General features: G+C 38.5%; 2 protein-coding genes across 2 annotated transcripts in view; one reads left to right on the top strand and one right to left on the bottom strand.

Moving 5' to 3' along the window:
- Nucleotides 1-240: 240 nt before the first annotated feature.
- Nucleotides 241-1,618, bottom strand: LOC111159860 (basic proline-rich protein-like). Its single transcript, XM_022522513.1, has 3 exons — nucleotides 1,587-1,618; nucleotides 333-1,043; nucleotides 241-286 (listed from the first exon to the last, which is right to left on the bottom strand). Exons 1-3 carry the CDS (start codon nucleotides 1,616-1,618, stop codon nucleotides 241-243), a joined length of 789 nt encoding a protein of 262 aa, XP_022378221.1.
- Nucleotides 1,097-16,400, top strand: part of LOC111158858 (family with sequence similarity 214 member A) — a 92,465-nt gene continuing 77,161 nt past the window's right edge. Inside the window, exons 1-2 of the mRNA XM_022521159.1 lie at nucleotides 1,097-1,288; nucleotides 1,616-1,729. Of these exons, the coding sequence (XP_022376867.1) occupies nucleotides 1,714-1,729 (16 nt within the window). The 5' untranslated portion in view covers nucleotides 1,097-1,288; nucleotides 1,616-1,713. The remainder of the gene's footprint in view (nucleotides 1,289-1,615; nucleotides 1,730-16,400) is intronic.

Below are 16,400 nucleotides of genomic sequence, written 5' to 3'. Positions count from 1 at the left end.
CTCTAATAGCGCAGCTCCGATTCCTGGTACCAGACGCGCCAGGGCCGGCTCTCAGCGCGGGCAGGGCCCGAGGCACCGTCGCAGCGCCCGGAGCCTCTCCAGCCTGCGGGCCTCTGCCCAGCCCTCACAGCAGCCATCCCCACCCCCTCGCGCCCGTGCAGCCGCTGGGCACCTGCACCGAAACCCAGGCCCCGGGCTGCTGCCCCGGGGCGTGCGGCGTGTTACCATAACAACCGGGCGCTAGCCGCGGAGGCCGCCGGGGAGGAAGTGACGAGCGGTGGGTTGGCTGTTGTTGGGACACGTGACCCGGGCAGTGTTTTGACAGGGCAAACAGCAGAGAAAGAACTGGGCGAGCGAGGGGGCTCGGGAGCTGGGGCGCCAGAGCTAGAGACAGCGGGCGGGCGAGGAGCTGGCAGAGGCGCGGGGCGAGCGGGGCCGGCCGGGGCGACGGGCGGGCGAAGCCCGGGGGCCGCGGGGCTCGGGTGCGCGTCCGGCAGGGGGACGGGCTGAGCGCTGGGAGCGGAGCGAGGCGGCGGCTGAGGCGGGGGTGGATGGCCACAGGGGCGCCGGGGAGCCGCGTCGGGCTTGTGCTCTCGGGCCCCGATGGTCCTCTGACGCATCCCGGGGGGCCGCTGCGCGCCACACTCGGCTTTCGCCGGCCCTGCGCCTCTCGGAGCCTGGGGTCTGAGGTGGGAGTGTGATGTGAGCCGCTGGGTGAGCGGCGGAAAGAAGTGCCAGCAGGAGGAGGGTTTGGGACGGGAGAGGAGAGCGAGTTAGTCAGCAGAGGTCCGCGGAGGGAGCCATGAAAACAACTCTCCGGCGGGGAGAGGAGCCGGCGCTGCGCTCGGTGCGGCGGGACTGAAGGAAATCCGGGGCCGTGGGGGACGGAAGGGGCCCGCACGGGGCAGGCTGCGCCGAGCAGGGGCGAGCGCCCAGCTGTAAACACCCCTCCTGGGGCCGACCTCAGGCCGGGCCTCTTAGGGCCGGGGGCTTGGCCGGGGGCGACCCGGGACAGCCCAGTAGAGTTCGTTTGGGGCTGGGGGCTGGGCGCGAGGAGATGACTCGCGTTTCTTTCTGACCCTTTTATTGTGTAAACTTGGCCGCGGTGGCCACAGGAAGGCTAGCCGGAGGGTAATTACACAGGTGAGGCCCTGCGGGGCGGGCGGAGCTCCGGGGGAGGCGCTAGGGGGGTCCTGAAGACTTTGCTGCGCCCAGGCACCAGGACCGAGGATTTCTTCCCAGCCACTGCGGAGGTGCCACTGTTCCCAGCGGCGTTTTTTTCAAAGGGGTTAGTTAGCTTGTGTTGCTTGAACCTTTTTTTTTTTTTTTTTCCCTCCCCTTGCCTGTACCTCCAGGTTATAAATAGATCTTTCTTTGGTTCAGAGACGCTGTGTCAAGGAAGGACACTTTGGCCTGGAGAGCACACGGGCGGGGGAGAGGGGTGCTGGGGCCCGAGGAGATGGGGGAGGCGGTGCACAGAGTTTGGCTTTTTTCAGAGCAGCCGATGGTGCTGTCACCGCAGTTAGTGCCAGGAAGAGGCCTGTTAAGAGTAGGTTTCTTGCAAGGTCCGGGTGTCGGAGCAGGACTAGATTAATTTTATTTTGGTCCCTTTTAGCATTTTGAAAACGGGGCAATAGCCACAGAATCAGCAAGCCTGTTGAAGGAACCCACAAGTGTATTTCACAGCACCTTGAGTGGAAATTGGATGTGAAAATGAAGCCAGACCGAGGTAAATGACTTACTTAAGTGGATTTTTTTTTTCTGCGCCCCATTTTATAAGTCAACCTATTTTGTGGCCGGATCAATTCTTTGTGTATTACATATGACTACTTGTTTCTGTTACAGGTTCCAGCTGGTGAGATAGAAAAGGGATGTGGAGGGAAAGTTAGGGTCTAGATGGGAAGTTATATTCTTCAAAAGTGTAAAGTAGTAGTTTCAAGAGATACTCTAGTGTAAATCAAAATGAGATTATCAGGAACAGCATGTCTATCTGTTGCCACAGTAGTTGGCATCATTTTACATTTACATTATTCATTTTTAGGTAAAGTCAATCTAACTTGAACTTTAATGTTTACAAACTTTTTCACCTTGAGAATTTGAATTTGGAAAATTGAGGAAATTTAAGGTTGACAGATTTTATTATGATTATTGTTTTTATTAGCTGATTTTTGTGCTTTCGGCAAACTCTAAAAGTTTGCAAAGTACTCCATGGCCTTATTTAAATATCTCTGTAAGTAAATGGGTCATTTCCTTACTAAATCTGTATTTTCTGGATTTATGAGAATAATGTATACTCTGTTTTTCAAGGACTTCAAAGGAATTAAAAACAAATTTATCAATCTTCTTTTGATTAAGGACAGGGACCAAGTTGAGAAGATTATATAGTAGTAGTTAGGAGTGAAGGCTTTTCAGTTGTATGGGTGTTTGAGTCCAAGTAACATTGTTGGAAGAGGATTATTGTATTTGGTAGGGAGCTGGACTAAATGACAAAGAGTTGAGGCTTTACGATTAGAGATGTTAATTTATCTTCCTATGAATTAAATGATCATTTTAAAAAAGATACGTAATAAACTGGTAATTATTTCCATATGTTTTTCAAAGTGCATTAAAAGACAAATTTTCTATTCTAGTTAAAAATATGTCTTTGGTAACAGTGTCTTTTAAAACACTAGAAAGAAGTGGAGAAAGCCATACTTAAGTTAGTGGTTTAAATTAGTTTTAAGTGCTTGGCTCTTTCTTAAAATTGGCTATGTATGCATGAAATACTATCAAGTGTGTTGTTACTAAGGAAGTTGCTTGTGTAGAATGCCAGGGTGAGACTTTTAGATTACACTGGTGACTTTTGGAAAAAAGATCAGTAATTGCATGTCAGAATAAACAAGCAAATAAAACCAAAGTTACTATTTGTTTTGGATTTTTGGTTGTTGTTAAAGTTTGCTTTAAGATTGTAAACAGCTTAAAAAATAATATTTGCACATATCTCTATTTTAGCCCAAACTAGTACCAAACACAATATTATACACATACACACACAATGGTATATAATATGTATATATGCATATACATATATATATGTATACTACATAGTATATAGGATATGTATATATATACATGCATACATGTACATACTGATTACTAGGAAAAATAAATACATTTATTAAGACTCAAATAAGTGACTTTTTTTCTCTTTAAAATTATAGCTTTCTTTAGCATTATGATGTAAAGAATTGCAATTTTAATATTGAGACTGTATTTCATAATAATGCTATGGATCTTTAGGCCCATAAAGTAATATCTTTTAAAGTAATATCTTTTATTTTGCAAAATAGTGTAGATAAACAGAAAGAAGCTTTTCACAAAGCATAGTTACCTTCACTATGTGAGTGTGGTCTTGTATTTTTTGTTCTACTTTCTATTTTTAAAATTTGGTATAACAAACCACTGAGTTGATTTCTTGGCCTGCAGTTGGAAAGGCACAATGATGGCAATACTTAGCTAGATGACAGTAATATTTCTTTTTTTTTCTACATTGGTGTCTAAGAAGCTATGTGAATTTTTCTGTATAATTAAAACTTTACTTTTTAAATGCCAAAAAATGGATTTTCAATTGTAATCATGATATGTTGGCAGACATCTAAAATAGGGCTAGAAATGCCTATTAGATTTAAATTTATGAGGTGTTGTTTTGTTTTGTTTTACCTCTAGCTAAAATTACTTCAGTCTGGTTTTGTTTGTTTGTTTTGTTTTTTTGTTTTTTGGGTTTTGTTTTTTTTTTTTGTAAGATCTGGTTTTTAAATTTTTAGTTTTTGTTGTTAAAATGTTTATTCTTCCCTCCTTTTAATTTCACTGCTTTTAGTCTCTGGGCTAGAGAACTCAGTAACCATACTTAACACTGAGTTCTCTATAAAATAAGAGTAAATAGGAGAACCCTTCAGATTTCTTTCAGAATCTGAGTAAAGTACATGAATTCTGGTGTAGAGAGAGACAGATATTTGCTTAGCGGGATACAGCTGCGCTTCAGAGAGTTTCTAAATAAGTAGTTGGTTGGCTAGTTAAAAAAAGTCGGTTTAAGTTAGGAACCATAAAAATAACAGCTTTAATTATTTCACCCATCTATTTATCTATGCTCAAGCTTCTTTTGGAGGGTAAAAGGGGATCTGTTTCTCAAAGTTAATCTGATCTTTTTTGTAAAAATCACACCAGTAATATACGCCTAAAACTTCTAGTTCCCCCCCAACCTTCCCCTGAGATTTCTAGTTTTGATTTCTTAAAAATATAGTAAGACTTCACAGAGCAATATGAGGACAGTATCTTTTACATTTAAAAACATTTTAAAATTATTTGTTAATGTTTCATAGAATCTTATATGTGTCTTGTGTACACAGAAGTCAACAGGAAATTGTTTTGGAGGAAGAAGGAATATATGTTCATCAGATATGTTCTTTCCAAAGCGTTCAGCAGTTTTCACAGAAATAACTTTTTTGCACTCATTTCATGGGTTTATATAATATTTAAGTAAATTAACTATTATAAATAGGGTGGCATAAACAACTTTTGAGGACAAACACCGGGTTCTAGTTAAGCATACAACTCAACTAGTAGAAATAGAAATGTGCAGACAACTGGAAAGTACCCTATTCCCTTTTGTCTTCCAGTTTGTTTTATGGAGGCTATGGAAAGCATTGGTGGATCTTGCTAATTGATTAAGCAAAAATCACTTAGGAGAGCTCCTACTGTACTTTCAGATAACTAAGATGTTACTGTAGGATAATAGCTACATTTTACAGTAGTTAATGGTATTTTACCATAGTCTGAGGTTAAAAAAAAAAATTCTGGGGGGGAGGGGCAGAGAGAGAGAGGGAGAGAGAATATTAAACAGGTTCCATGTACAGCACCAAGCCACACTTGGGGCTGGATCTCACAACCCTGAGATCATGATGAGAGCTAAAATCAAGAGTCGGATATTTAACCGACTGAGCCACCCAGGCTTCCCTAAAAAAATTTTTTTTAAATTTCTAAGTAGTTACATAACATTACTTGGGCAATGCAGCCAAAGATGAGTCTTTGATGTTATCATTAGCACATCAGACCTATGTTTGTATCCTTGTTCCATTACCTGTTAGCGAGGTAATCTTCATCTAATTACTTAATCCTTGAGAGTCTTGGGTTCTGTGTATAATGGGAATAAGTCTAACTTATGCTTTATGCTTTGGTTAGAAACAGTTTTTCACCAGACAGTTCTAAGAATGTTGTGTGAGCTTATCAGCAATTACAAAAGACTAAGGCCTGTAAAATCTAGTAAATCATCAATAAATTAATAATTTAAACGTACTGTTTCAATTCAAATGTGAATGCATATTATAGGCCATTTATCATTCTTCAATAAACACTATTAGTGTAAAACCTGTTCCACAAACAAAATACCAAACAATTAGATGGTTTTTGAAGTTAAAACTAAGAGGAGTACTGTGTCTCTTCCCCCTTCCCTACCAAATTCATGTGTTGAAATCCTAACTCCACAAAGTGATGATGGTAGGAGGTGGAGCCTTTGAGAAGCGATTGGGTCATGAGGATGGAGACCTCATGAGTGGCATTAGTGCCCTTATAAAAGTGGTTCAAGAAAGCCCTTTCATCATCTGAAGTTATGGTGAAAAGACGTCATCTTTGAGCTCTCATCAGTATCTGAATCGGCTGGTGCTTGATTGTGGATTTCCCAGCCTCTGGAACTGTGAGAAAGACGTTTCTGTTGTTTATAAGCCACTTAGTTTATGGTATTTTGTTAAAGCAGCCTAATGAACTAGGACTTCCCCCTCTTCCTGTCTATTATAATACAAGTTTAGTTAGGCTTTAGCCTTAGTAATACAGCAGCTTCAGAAGTTACCTAGGGTGTACTGCAACCCTGTTAGCCTCAAGCAATTCCTTCCTAGGCAACTGAAATAGGAGGAAAGAACTGGTAAGACCTAAGAACAAAATAGCAAGGGAATTTGTTGCCTTGCTTATTTACTTAAAATAGATCATTGTTATCCAGTGTAAATCAAACAATAGAAATGACAGATGTCTGAGGAAAAGAAATGTTGACACAATTAAGTAGAACAGCTTTACATTAAATTCCCAGGTGGAGGTGGTGGTGGTAATAATAACAGCTAACTCTTGTGCATATTATGTGCCCCGCACTGTTCGAAGTTTACCTGTGCAATTCATGTAGTCTTCGCAGTTGCTCAAGGAAGTAGATGCTTTTGTCATCTCCATTTTATAGATGAATGAAACTGAGTCACAGAGATTTGGCAAGTTACCCAAGGTCACATAGCTAACAAGAGGGTTCACCCATATTTGAAGCAGGCTCAGTATATATACTTAACACTCTGATGGGTAGTAATGAGTTGTGTAAAAATATAAGATACTGAGACCAAACTGGCTTGCGGAAAACACAAAATAGATCTGCAACCTTGAAAACTTCTCTGCCTCACCTATTTTATCTTTATAGTGGGGGAAGTAATAGTATCTTGTTTTGGGTTATTTTCAGGATTAAATAAATATATTTAAGGTGCTGAGAACTATGGCTGGCACGTAGTAAACATTCAGATATGAACTGCTTTTGTTATTATGAGACATACTCTAAGAAGTCAGTTATTTAGAGAAAGATGGGGAGGACAAAAAGGGGCTAATTCAACTCTACATATTTTGTATACACACTGTGATCTCAAGTCGGAAGTTACTGTTATTGACACTGATTGATTCTGACACATCAGTAGCTGTGAAATAATTGCTAATTTGATATAACTTCTGAAATTAGACACTAACGGGTTTGACATAGACATTCCCTGTCTGTTTTTGCTAGTAAGAAGGAAATGATTCAGTGGATGGAACACTGTCATTTCTCTAAAGCATGAGAAAAAAAATAATTGGAAGGCAGACTTAAGAGGCTAACGTGTATATAGGGAGCATGATTTAAAAGGTGATTTCCTTTTCAAAAAGTGAAGAACCTGTGGAACCTGAGCATTCTACATTGTGAGCAAGTATAGAAAAAAATGAAAATTTTATTTACTTTTTTGTCTTCTCCACTTTGTATCTTGTTATGGGAATGTTTTCCCCCCATTTGAGACTGAGGATATTAAAAAACCACTATCAAACTTAGTAATATCAAACTTAGAATTCTAACTTAATATTGATTTTTTTTTTTTTTTTTTTTTTTTTTTTTTTGTAGTGAAAAAGCAGAATTGCAGACCCTGGGAACAGTACTTCTTTTTCAGTATGTAAACCAAAGTCAGTTGGTCAATAGTTAATTCTGTCTTTGCTCAAATGGATGAAAAATCAGAATAGTTCCTTCATTATATCAGACTTTGTATTAAACTGAAACAGGATAGACAGGGTAACAATGCCAGTACCAAATCAAAATATTAGACAATAATCAATGTGTAATACTAATGAAATTTAACAATAATCTGAGTTTAGTTTTTTCATAGTTTCCTTTTTATATGAAAGATAGTCATCCAGTAATAAGGACTTTTGCTTTTTTTTCTCCTTGTTCACCATGCCCAGCCCCATTGGCTACCTTGTAGGTTTTTGATTATCATTCAGGGCCTCGTATGGACTATATTCCCTTCTACCTAAAAAGCCTTTCTCTCCAGGCATCAGATGGATGGCTCCTTTTGATCTTGTCTTAAATGTCATTTTTCATAGAGGCTTTCTCTGACTACCCTGTCTAAAGTGTGCGATTAATGTTAGCTACTGTTATATTTATTAAATTAGATGTCCTTTGTTGTTGTGTCTCAGCAGTCTTTTTTTTTTTTTTTTTAAGATTTTATTCATTTATTCGATAGAGACACAGCAAGAGAGGAACACAAGCAGGGGAAGGGGAGAGGGAGAAGCAGGCTTCCAACCGAGCAGGGAGCCCGATGTGGGGCTCAGTCCCAGAACCCTGGGATCATGAAATGAACCAAAGGCAGATGCTTAACAAATGAGCCACCCAGGTGCCCCTGTCTCAGCAGTCTTATTTCCTTCATAGAATTGAACACATTTTGTAATGTTTATTGTCTCCGCAACTAGATTTTAAGTTCCCTGAGGCCAAGAACCTTGCCTTTTGTTCAGCTATATTCCCATCACCTAGCAGATACCCTTATATATGGTAGATTCAGTGTAGGCGCATGGGAGGTGCTTAACATAAATTTGTTGAATGAATGAATGATTAGTGTTTCTCAATGTTTGTGGAGCAAATAGGAGTAGAAGCAGAGGTCAGCAATCACTGATTGTTGTACTCACACCTGCTTAAATTCTGCCAGTTTAGGGATTTGTTTGAATTATTGACTATTAGGCTAGTATCACAAGTTTATGCACAATTAAAAAAATAGATTTTAAATACATTTGCTCATAAACTTAAAGGAAGGCTATATTTTAAAATTGATTAAATCTCATTGAACTAAAATACCATGTTGTAAAATAACAACGGAGTAGGTGAAAGCTATTTGGTATAGGTGGTCCCTGTTTATATACATCTGATTAACAAATGATCCACCCACAAACATTTGCTGCAAGCTCTTTGCCATCCACCTAGCATGCAGAATTTGTTCCTGTTGGCTATTTCTCTAGGGAGAGAGGTTAAATTGGTTGAAGAACTTCAGGTTTATGAGTACAAGAGGTAGGGTAGGTTAATAAGAAAAAGACTCAAAGGATTCAGGACCCATTCTATCACTTGGTTCCATGACTTGGGTCAAATCCCAGACCTGTTTTCTGTAAAATGTACTGGGCCCAAAGTGTTGCTTCTGAGCTTCAGGTGAGGTGTGTCAAAGAACTTTATAAGCCATGAAGTGCTGTGTATGTTGACTAGTTTACCCAGTGGGATAATCATTTGTGTAGATGAGCAAAGGGCCAGGTGCTTCTAAGTGCAGCTAACTGCATCTTACTTGGGGACACTCAGCCTAAACATCCATTCACATTGTGCCTGATTTTTTTTTTTAAAGATTTTATTTATTTATTTGACAGACAGAGATCACAAGTAGGCAGAGAGGCAGGCAGAGAGAGAGGAGGAAGCAGGCTCCCTGCTGAGCAGAGAGCCCGATGCGGGGCTCTATCCCAGGACACTGGGACCATGACCTGAGCCGAAGGCAGAGGCTTTAACCCACTGAGCCACCCAGGTGCTCCACATTGTGCCTGATTTTTACTATTTTTAAACGTACCGTACCGTCTCCTTACTGAAATGTAATTGGAATACACCAACTATTTCTAGGTGGTAATACACCGTAGTGAACATTTAGAGCAAGCATTAGGTAAAGAGATTGAAGCAGAGGTGGACACTGGAGGGATGTTGAAAATATTAAAATGGTGAGATGGCGCCCCAAATTGCTGTTTTCTTCATTTTAGATCATTACCCAGGATTGATTTAGTGCTTAGAGTATGGCCCTTCTACTTTGAATTCAGACTTCATGTTGCTGCAAGTAGTGGTCATTGTATGTTAAAAAACTTCGGTAGCCTAGCCTGGGAATCTAGTCATAATTCACACTATTAATAAGTAACATTTACTCCAAGTATGACCACTATTTGGACTTAAACTTAAAACCCTTTGAGGGGCACTTGGGTGACTCAGTCAGTCATCCAAGTCTTGATTTTGGCCCAGGTCATGATCTCAGGGTCCTGGGGTTGAGCCCCACTTTGGGCTCCGTGCTTAGTCGGAGTCTGCTTATCTTCCTCTCCTTCTACCCCTTGTCCCACTTGTGTGCTCTGTCTCTCTCTAAAATAAATATAAATCTTAAAAAAAAAAACCACAAAACTTATCCCTTTGGGAGCACAACTAATTTATCATTGGGGATTCACATTCTAAATTAATATGAAGTTCCCATTTTTTTATTTTCCTACTTAGCAAACTTATATATTCTTGAATTAAAATTTGTTATCAGTATCTGAAATCAGGCCATTTATAAAACTAATCCTCTCATCTACAAAATTAGAAATTTTCTTTTGTAAAGTGGTATCATATTTCTCTTTCTTTCTTTCCTTTCTTCTTTTTTTTTTTTTGAAACAGAGTGAAAAAGCATGAGAGGGGGGGGGGGGGCGGGGGCACAGGGAGAGAGATTATGACCTGAGCCGGAATTAAGAGTCAGACACTTATCAACTGAGCCACCCAGGTGCCCCTCTAGTGTGTTATTTCTATCTAAATTTATAATAGTAAAAATATGTAATTTTATCACATAATATTGGCAAATTGCTTTTCCCCCCCAAATTTTTATTTAAATTCCAGTTAGTTAACATATAGTATAATAATTGGTTTCAGGAATAGAATTTAGTGATTTATCACTTATAGTATAACACCCAGTGCCCATCATGACAAGTGCCCTCTGTAAGAGATGGTGTTCTTAAAAATAACTTTAGGTTAAAACTCCATATCATATTTGGTGTACTTGATGAAAGGATATTGATGCATAAAGTTCTGATTTGATCATTTTACAAAAGAATTAGCTATAGGAGAACTTCCTTAAACTTCTTACATTGCTTGCTCTATAATTTAGTTTATATCTAATTTTTAAAAAATTTAACCCACAGAAAAGTTGAATCACACAATTAAATACCTTTTCATTGGTTAATTGTGAACATCTTACCACTTTTGTTTTATCTCACAATAGATAGGTGGGTAAATTAGGTAGACAAAGGAGGGGGGTTTCATTTTTATTTTTCGTTTTTACAACTTGAGAGTAAGTTGTAGACATGACACTTCAACCCTGAGTACTTCAACATGGAACTGACTGGTATCAGGATGAGAAAGCTGATTGTGTACATTTCTTCCCATTTCTGTATCAAATTAGTTGCTTGTAATACCCAATAGTGGTGATTTACAACATGGAAATTGGTAATGCTGTAAACCAGGTTTTTTTTCCCGTCTCCAGACCAGCTGTTAGACATTTACCATCACACCACTGCATGTACCTCCTAAAAGTAAGAACATTCTCCTACATACCTGCAATGCATTTGTCATACTCAAGGAATCAAACAGTGGCACAATGCTAATATCTGATATACAGTTTGTATTCATATTTCCCAAGTTGGCCCAATATTGTCTTTAGGCATGTTGCCTTTTAAGGAAGTAAATTGCTTTCTGTGACAGAAAAGGAGTTAGACCCTGATATTGAACAACATTTAGGAAGGTTTTGGACTATACTTTAAGAATATGTAAAAGTAGGGGCGCCTGGATGGCTCAGTGCCTTCAGCTCGGGTCGTGGTCCCAGGGTTCTGGGATCGAGCCCCGCATTGGGCTCTCTGCTCAGCAGGGAGCCTGCTTCCTCCTCTCTCTCTCTCTCTGCCTGCCTCTCTGCCTACTTGTGATCTCTGTCAAATAGATAAATAAAATCTTAAAAAAAAAAAGAATATGTAAAGGTAGAAGTGAGTAAAAGTATTGGTGTTTGGGGGGAAAATTAGGTCACATATATAGGACAATTAAGATATTTGCAGGTTTTTCCTTATTTTATTTACCTTTAAAAGAAACATTCTTTGTACTAAATAGATTTAAGAGAATAATGAGTATTTATGAAATTCCAGGATTTTTTTTTATTGAAAAGAATTTTATTTGAATTGAGAAAAATTATGTTTTTCATTCTAAAGCCTCAGGTTACCTCTCTGACCTCATTTTTTTAGTATTCTAAGATCCCTGCACTCTTGGCACATTGATCATCTTCTTCAGTCACCACAAGCACATCGACATCATGGGGCCTTAACATTTGCTGTCTGCTTCTGGAGTACATGTCTCATGACCCTGTCCTTCAGTTGACTTTGTGCTTAGTTGTCACCTCCTCAAAGAAGCCTTCTTAGCCATCCTATGAAAAGTACAGCTCTTTTATTTTCTCTTTACATTGCATTACTTTTCTTTGTAGTCCTTATCACTGCTTGACCTGATGTTCTATATTTATTTATTTACTTTTTTTGTTTTTCTCCCCAATAGGAATGTAAGCTTCATAAGGGCAGGGACTTAGTGATATTTGTTCACTGCTGTGTTTCCCGATGTGTGGACTGATGCCTGACATTTAGTAGCTGCTCAATAAATATTTATTATTAAATGAATGTTTGCATGAATTTTAATCTTTGTAATGTACCATAGAATTCATTATTACTTGAAAATTTTATGCATTTTTTCCTGTGATTTGTTAGTTTTATAACCCTAAGAATTAACTCTCCTTTATCAGTTTTTGCTCCAAAATTTTTTTAAAAGGCTTTATTTATTTATTTGAGAGAGACAGAGAGTGACAGAGATAACAAGAGAGAGCACAAGTGGGGAGGAGAGGGAGAAGCAGGTTCCTGCTGAGAAGGGAGCCCAGCACGGGGCCCAATCTCAGGACCCTAGGATCATGACCCAAGCTAAAGGCAGATACCCAACCAACTGAGCCACCCAGGTGTTCCTCAGTTTTTGTTTCCAAATGGAAATTTATGCCCACTTCTCAAAGTTATTAGAGGATCAAATGAAATAACTACACAAATAAAATATAAGAATTTGATAACTGAATAAATGGTGAAAATGTCTACCATGAGAGTTTGTAGGAAATAATTTCAGCTGGGGTGATTAATTTCATTGCACAGACTCTTTGTCTGAGACACAGTATTGAGACTTAAATGATGGGTATGTTTGGGATAGGTAGAAGTTTACAGAGGTTGAGACAGGGAGGACTGGAAGAGATAACAATCTGAGCAATTAAGATGTTCAAGGGGTATCAGGTAGACTAACATGAATTGTAAAAGTTACTTAGGAATGAGGAAAATTAGGGTTTTGAATGTCACAATAAGAGATTTGACTGATAGTGAGGCACCGTTAAGTAGTTTGGTCTGATTAAAGAGAACTTTTTAGAAGAACAATTTGGCATTTTATATATATATATATATATATATATATATATATATATATATATATACACTTTTTTTTTTAAAGTTTTATTTATTTAATCTCTACACCCCATGTGGGGCTTGAACTCACAACCCTGACATCAAGAGTCATATGCTTCTCTGAGCCAGCCAGGTGTCCTTGACAGTAGATTTCTATTATTTAATTTCTTTGTAAACCAGCAAAGAATTATTATTGAATATATGGCAGTTTTAAAATCAGTTTTTAGCTCTCAAAATTACATTATGACCTGGTGTTATAAAAATTACCAAACACTCATCTCTAATGTTGGCTAATCTTTTTCTTGTCCATTTTTCCCCCTTTGCCACCATTCATTGTAATATATGAGGGATTATTGTTCCCTTCTATGAAAATTCTTGGCAATGTTAACATGTATACAATACTGACAATGCCATAGCTATTGTTTTATGATACTCTTTTGTCAGAATAGTTAAACTGCACTATTAAAGCAGCTGTGTATTATAAGAACTAGGAGAAAAAAAACAGGATAAAATTGGAAACTTTTCTCAGACATATTCTGGCAGAAATGTCATAAACTCTGGGAGTAGAGGCCTTTGTATCTTCTAACCACATGTGATCTATGGGAGTAAGGAGATCCCCCCCAACCAAGTACTAAATAAGCTTTCCTACCTGTGTTAGGAGGGAATGGACATGTCTCCTCCCTGCCATCCAACCAAATAAACATTTTCACACCAAAGCTTCAAGAAAAAAATTTTTTTGGCTATGGGAGGGATTTATTCAGTGTATTATGGTAGAAAGAACACAAAGCAGGAAATCTTAGATCCTCTTATCATAGCTCCTTAAAAATTGTCTGAAATGTGTGTTCTTAAGTTGGAATACTCATTCAGAAGTTGGGATAAGGAATATCCCTATGCCTTTGAAGAAGTGTATTCAAATCTTAGTAATTGTGGCAATTAACTGCTGGTCCTTAAGGTCTATTTCTACAGTCTAGCACATAACAACCCTGACTTGTGTTTTTTCTTGTAGCTTGTGTTGCAGAAAACTTGCAGGGAACTCTGAATAGCTAACAATGGGGAAAAAACACTCTCTGGTTACATAGTGGTACAGATTAAATTCCATTACCAAGAGCTCAGGACACTAAAATCCTTTTGTTACTCTGAAATTACTTTGGAAATCATGCTATTGCTTGAAATCAGAGTTGGAAAGGTCATTAGAAAGTGTGAGTCTCTTTCATTTTATAGTTAGGAAAACAAGACCCAGAGAAAAAGAAGTAACCTAATGATGAAAGTAAAACTCAAATTTCTTGCTAGCCCATTTAGTGTGTCTATACTTCTAGCAAGAGCTCAGCTGCCTCTAGGTTCTGCACCAGAAATGACATAATGATTAATCAGCCTTCCTCAAGGAACTTGGAAGAAACACAGACTAGGTGATTTTATCTTAACATTATTCTCCAAATAAAATATACCTACTTTCAGAAGAAAGTCAAATAGTCATAGACTTGAAGTGAAAGGCATATTTCATCCTTGAAGCAGGATGTTAAAAAGAAAAACCATATAATGAAATTTGAAACTAGATAATGTGAAATTTAAAAATCAAAAATTAGCAGTATAAGCTTATTATTTAGAAATATAGAGAAAACTCTTTAATTTTGTCATAAGAAAAACAGGGCTAGTTATAGTACTAAAAGGTCTATCGTAATGATTAAATGAGGTAATCCATATAAAGTGCTTAGAATAGTATTTGATTCTGAAGAAGTAAAGTGTTACCTAGAAATATAGCAACATTTCTTCAACAAGTAAGGTAAGTACATATTCATTTTTAAAAAAAAAAGATATTTATTTGGTAGGGGGAGAGAGAATCAACCAGACTCACACGCAGTGCAAAGCTCAACACTTTGCACTCATGACCCTGAGATCAATGACCTGAGCCAAAACCAAGTTGGATGCTTAACCCACTGAGTGCTCCAAGTGCCCCAATAGGTACATCTTGTAAGTGTTCTGAAAAGAACCTACAAAGGCTAAGAGAGTGACTGACCAAGGCCAGGAAAAGCACCTTTGGTTAGGATGATTAGGTAAGGCCTCTCTGAGAAAGTAAAGCAAGGATGTGAAGGAGCCAACTATATAAGTCCTGAGGGGAAGAACATTCCAGGCCGAGGGAGTGGTATGTGCAAGGGTCTTGAATTTAGAAAGAGTGGGCATGCTTTAGGATCTGAAAGAACAGAACATACACCATAATTTGTATTTCCTTCCTTTGCTCACATTAAATTATCTCCTTCCTAGAAGATTTGTTCTCCAGGAATTTGGGACACATCTAATTCCCTCACATCTGTGGTAGTGGTTAGTATGGAGTTGCCATTTATTAGACACTTGAAGAAACGTTTAACTGCCTATGCATACTTAATCACCATCAGTGCCTTGTGGGTGAGGACTTGATCTTTCTTTGTCCTTTCAGATAGAAGTATGCTAGGATGTAATGAATTGTGCATGGTTAGCTTTTTTTTAAAAGAGCATTTGAAAAGCTGATACACAGTTATAAATTATTTCAAATGTAAAATACAATTTTTTTTACTTACATCAGTGAGCTGCATGGAGTAAGAAAATTCTCATTAAAAAAATTTAAAATAATTTGAGTTAACCATTTTATATCTCTATTTAACTATACCACGAAGTTCAGATTTTCTTGGGGGATGGGATGGAAATACTACCTGGGATGGTCCTGGTTTACATCTGTTACCTCTGTCCAATCCTATTTCAAGATTGTCTTCCTTCACTCTAAATGTGTCATTGTTTAGACAAAGAATTTTATGGTCACCCTAATTATTAGCCATTTTGCTATCCTACTAGCACATTCTATAACTCATTTCATTCTGTATTAAAATAGCTTAAGTATAGCTTCAGGTAGACAATTTGCCCCAGCTGTGTTATGTAGGATATTGCATATAATATTTTATAATTTCTGTGGACTCTTATATAAGTCGGGATTGACAACATGGAATGCTTGTCTTGATTTTGACAAAACACTTGGACTTTGTTTCAGAAATGGTTGATTTCTAAGGTGTTTTTACCAAAATGCACCTATTTTGACAAAATGTTGTTTTTATTCAAAGTCCTCTGAAATCTTATGAACGGGGCGCCTGAGTGGCTCAGTGGGTTAAGTCTCTGCCTTCGGCTCAGGTCATTATCTCAGGGTCCTGGGATCAAGGCCCGCAATGGGCTCTGCTCCGTGGGGAGCCTGCTCTCCCCTCTCTCCTTCTCTCTGCCTGCCTCTCTGCCTATTTGTGATCTCTGTCTGTCAAATAAATAAATAAAATCTTTAAAAAAAATCTTATGAACAGTGCCTTCTGTGATATTAGCGATTACTTAATGTATCTGTAGAGTAACTTCCCATTTTTAGAATTTACTGTTAAATATTGTAAAACTTTAGATATTTGGATCCCTTTCCCTTTGTTCTCTTAAACAAATCTTCATTATGTGTTGTGCTGGAAATGTAATGATGAGCAAGAACTAACATGGCCTCTGGAACCTGTGGTCCTTTCTGACTTTTTTTCCTGAGTCAACAGACAAAT

This window comes from Enhydra lutris, unplaced genomic scaffold, assembly GCF_002288905.1.
Source record: "Enhydra lutris kenyoni isolate GAN:26980312 unplaced genomic scaffold, ASM228890v2 scaffoldscaffold4, whole genome shotgun sequence".
Classification (NCBI taxonomy): Eukaryota; Metazoa; Chordata; class Mammalia; order Carnivora; family Mustelidae; genus Enhydra; species Enhydra lutris.
Note: the sequence above shows the minus strand (reverse complement) of the source record. Positions and strands in the feature narration are given on the sequence as shown.

Bases quoted from the DNA above. Each gene is read 5' to 3' on its own strand.
- LOC111159860 (XM_022522513.1), bottom strand. From the start codon at position 1,618: ATGCTAAAAGGGACCAAAATAAAATTAATCTA. The intron at 1,044-1,586 runs GTCCTGCTCCGA...CCTCGCGCCCAG, and splicing joins ACCAAAATAAAATTAATCTA to CCCCCAGCCCCAAACGAACT. The intron at 287-332 runs GTTTGCCCTGTC...TCCCAACAACAG, and splicing joins CGCCCAGTTCTTTCTCTGCT to CCAACCCACCGCTCGTCACT.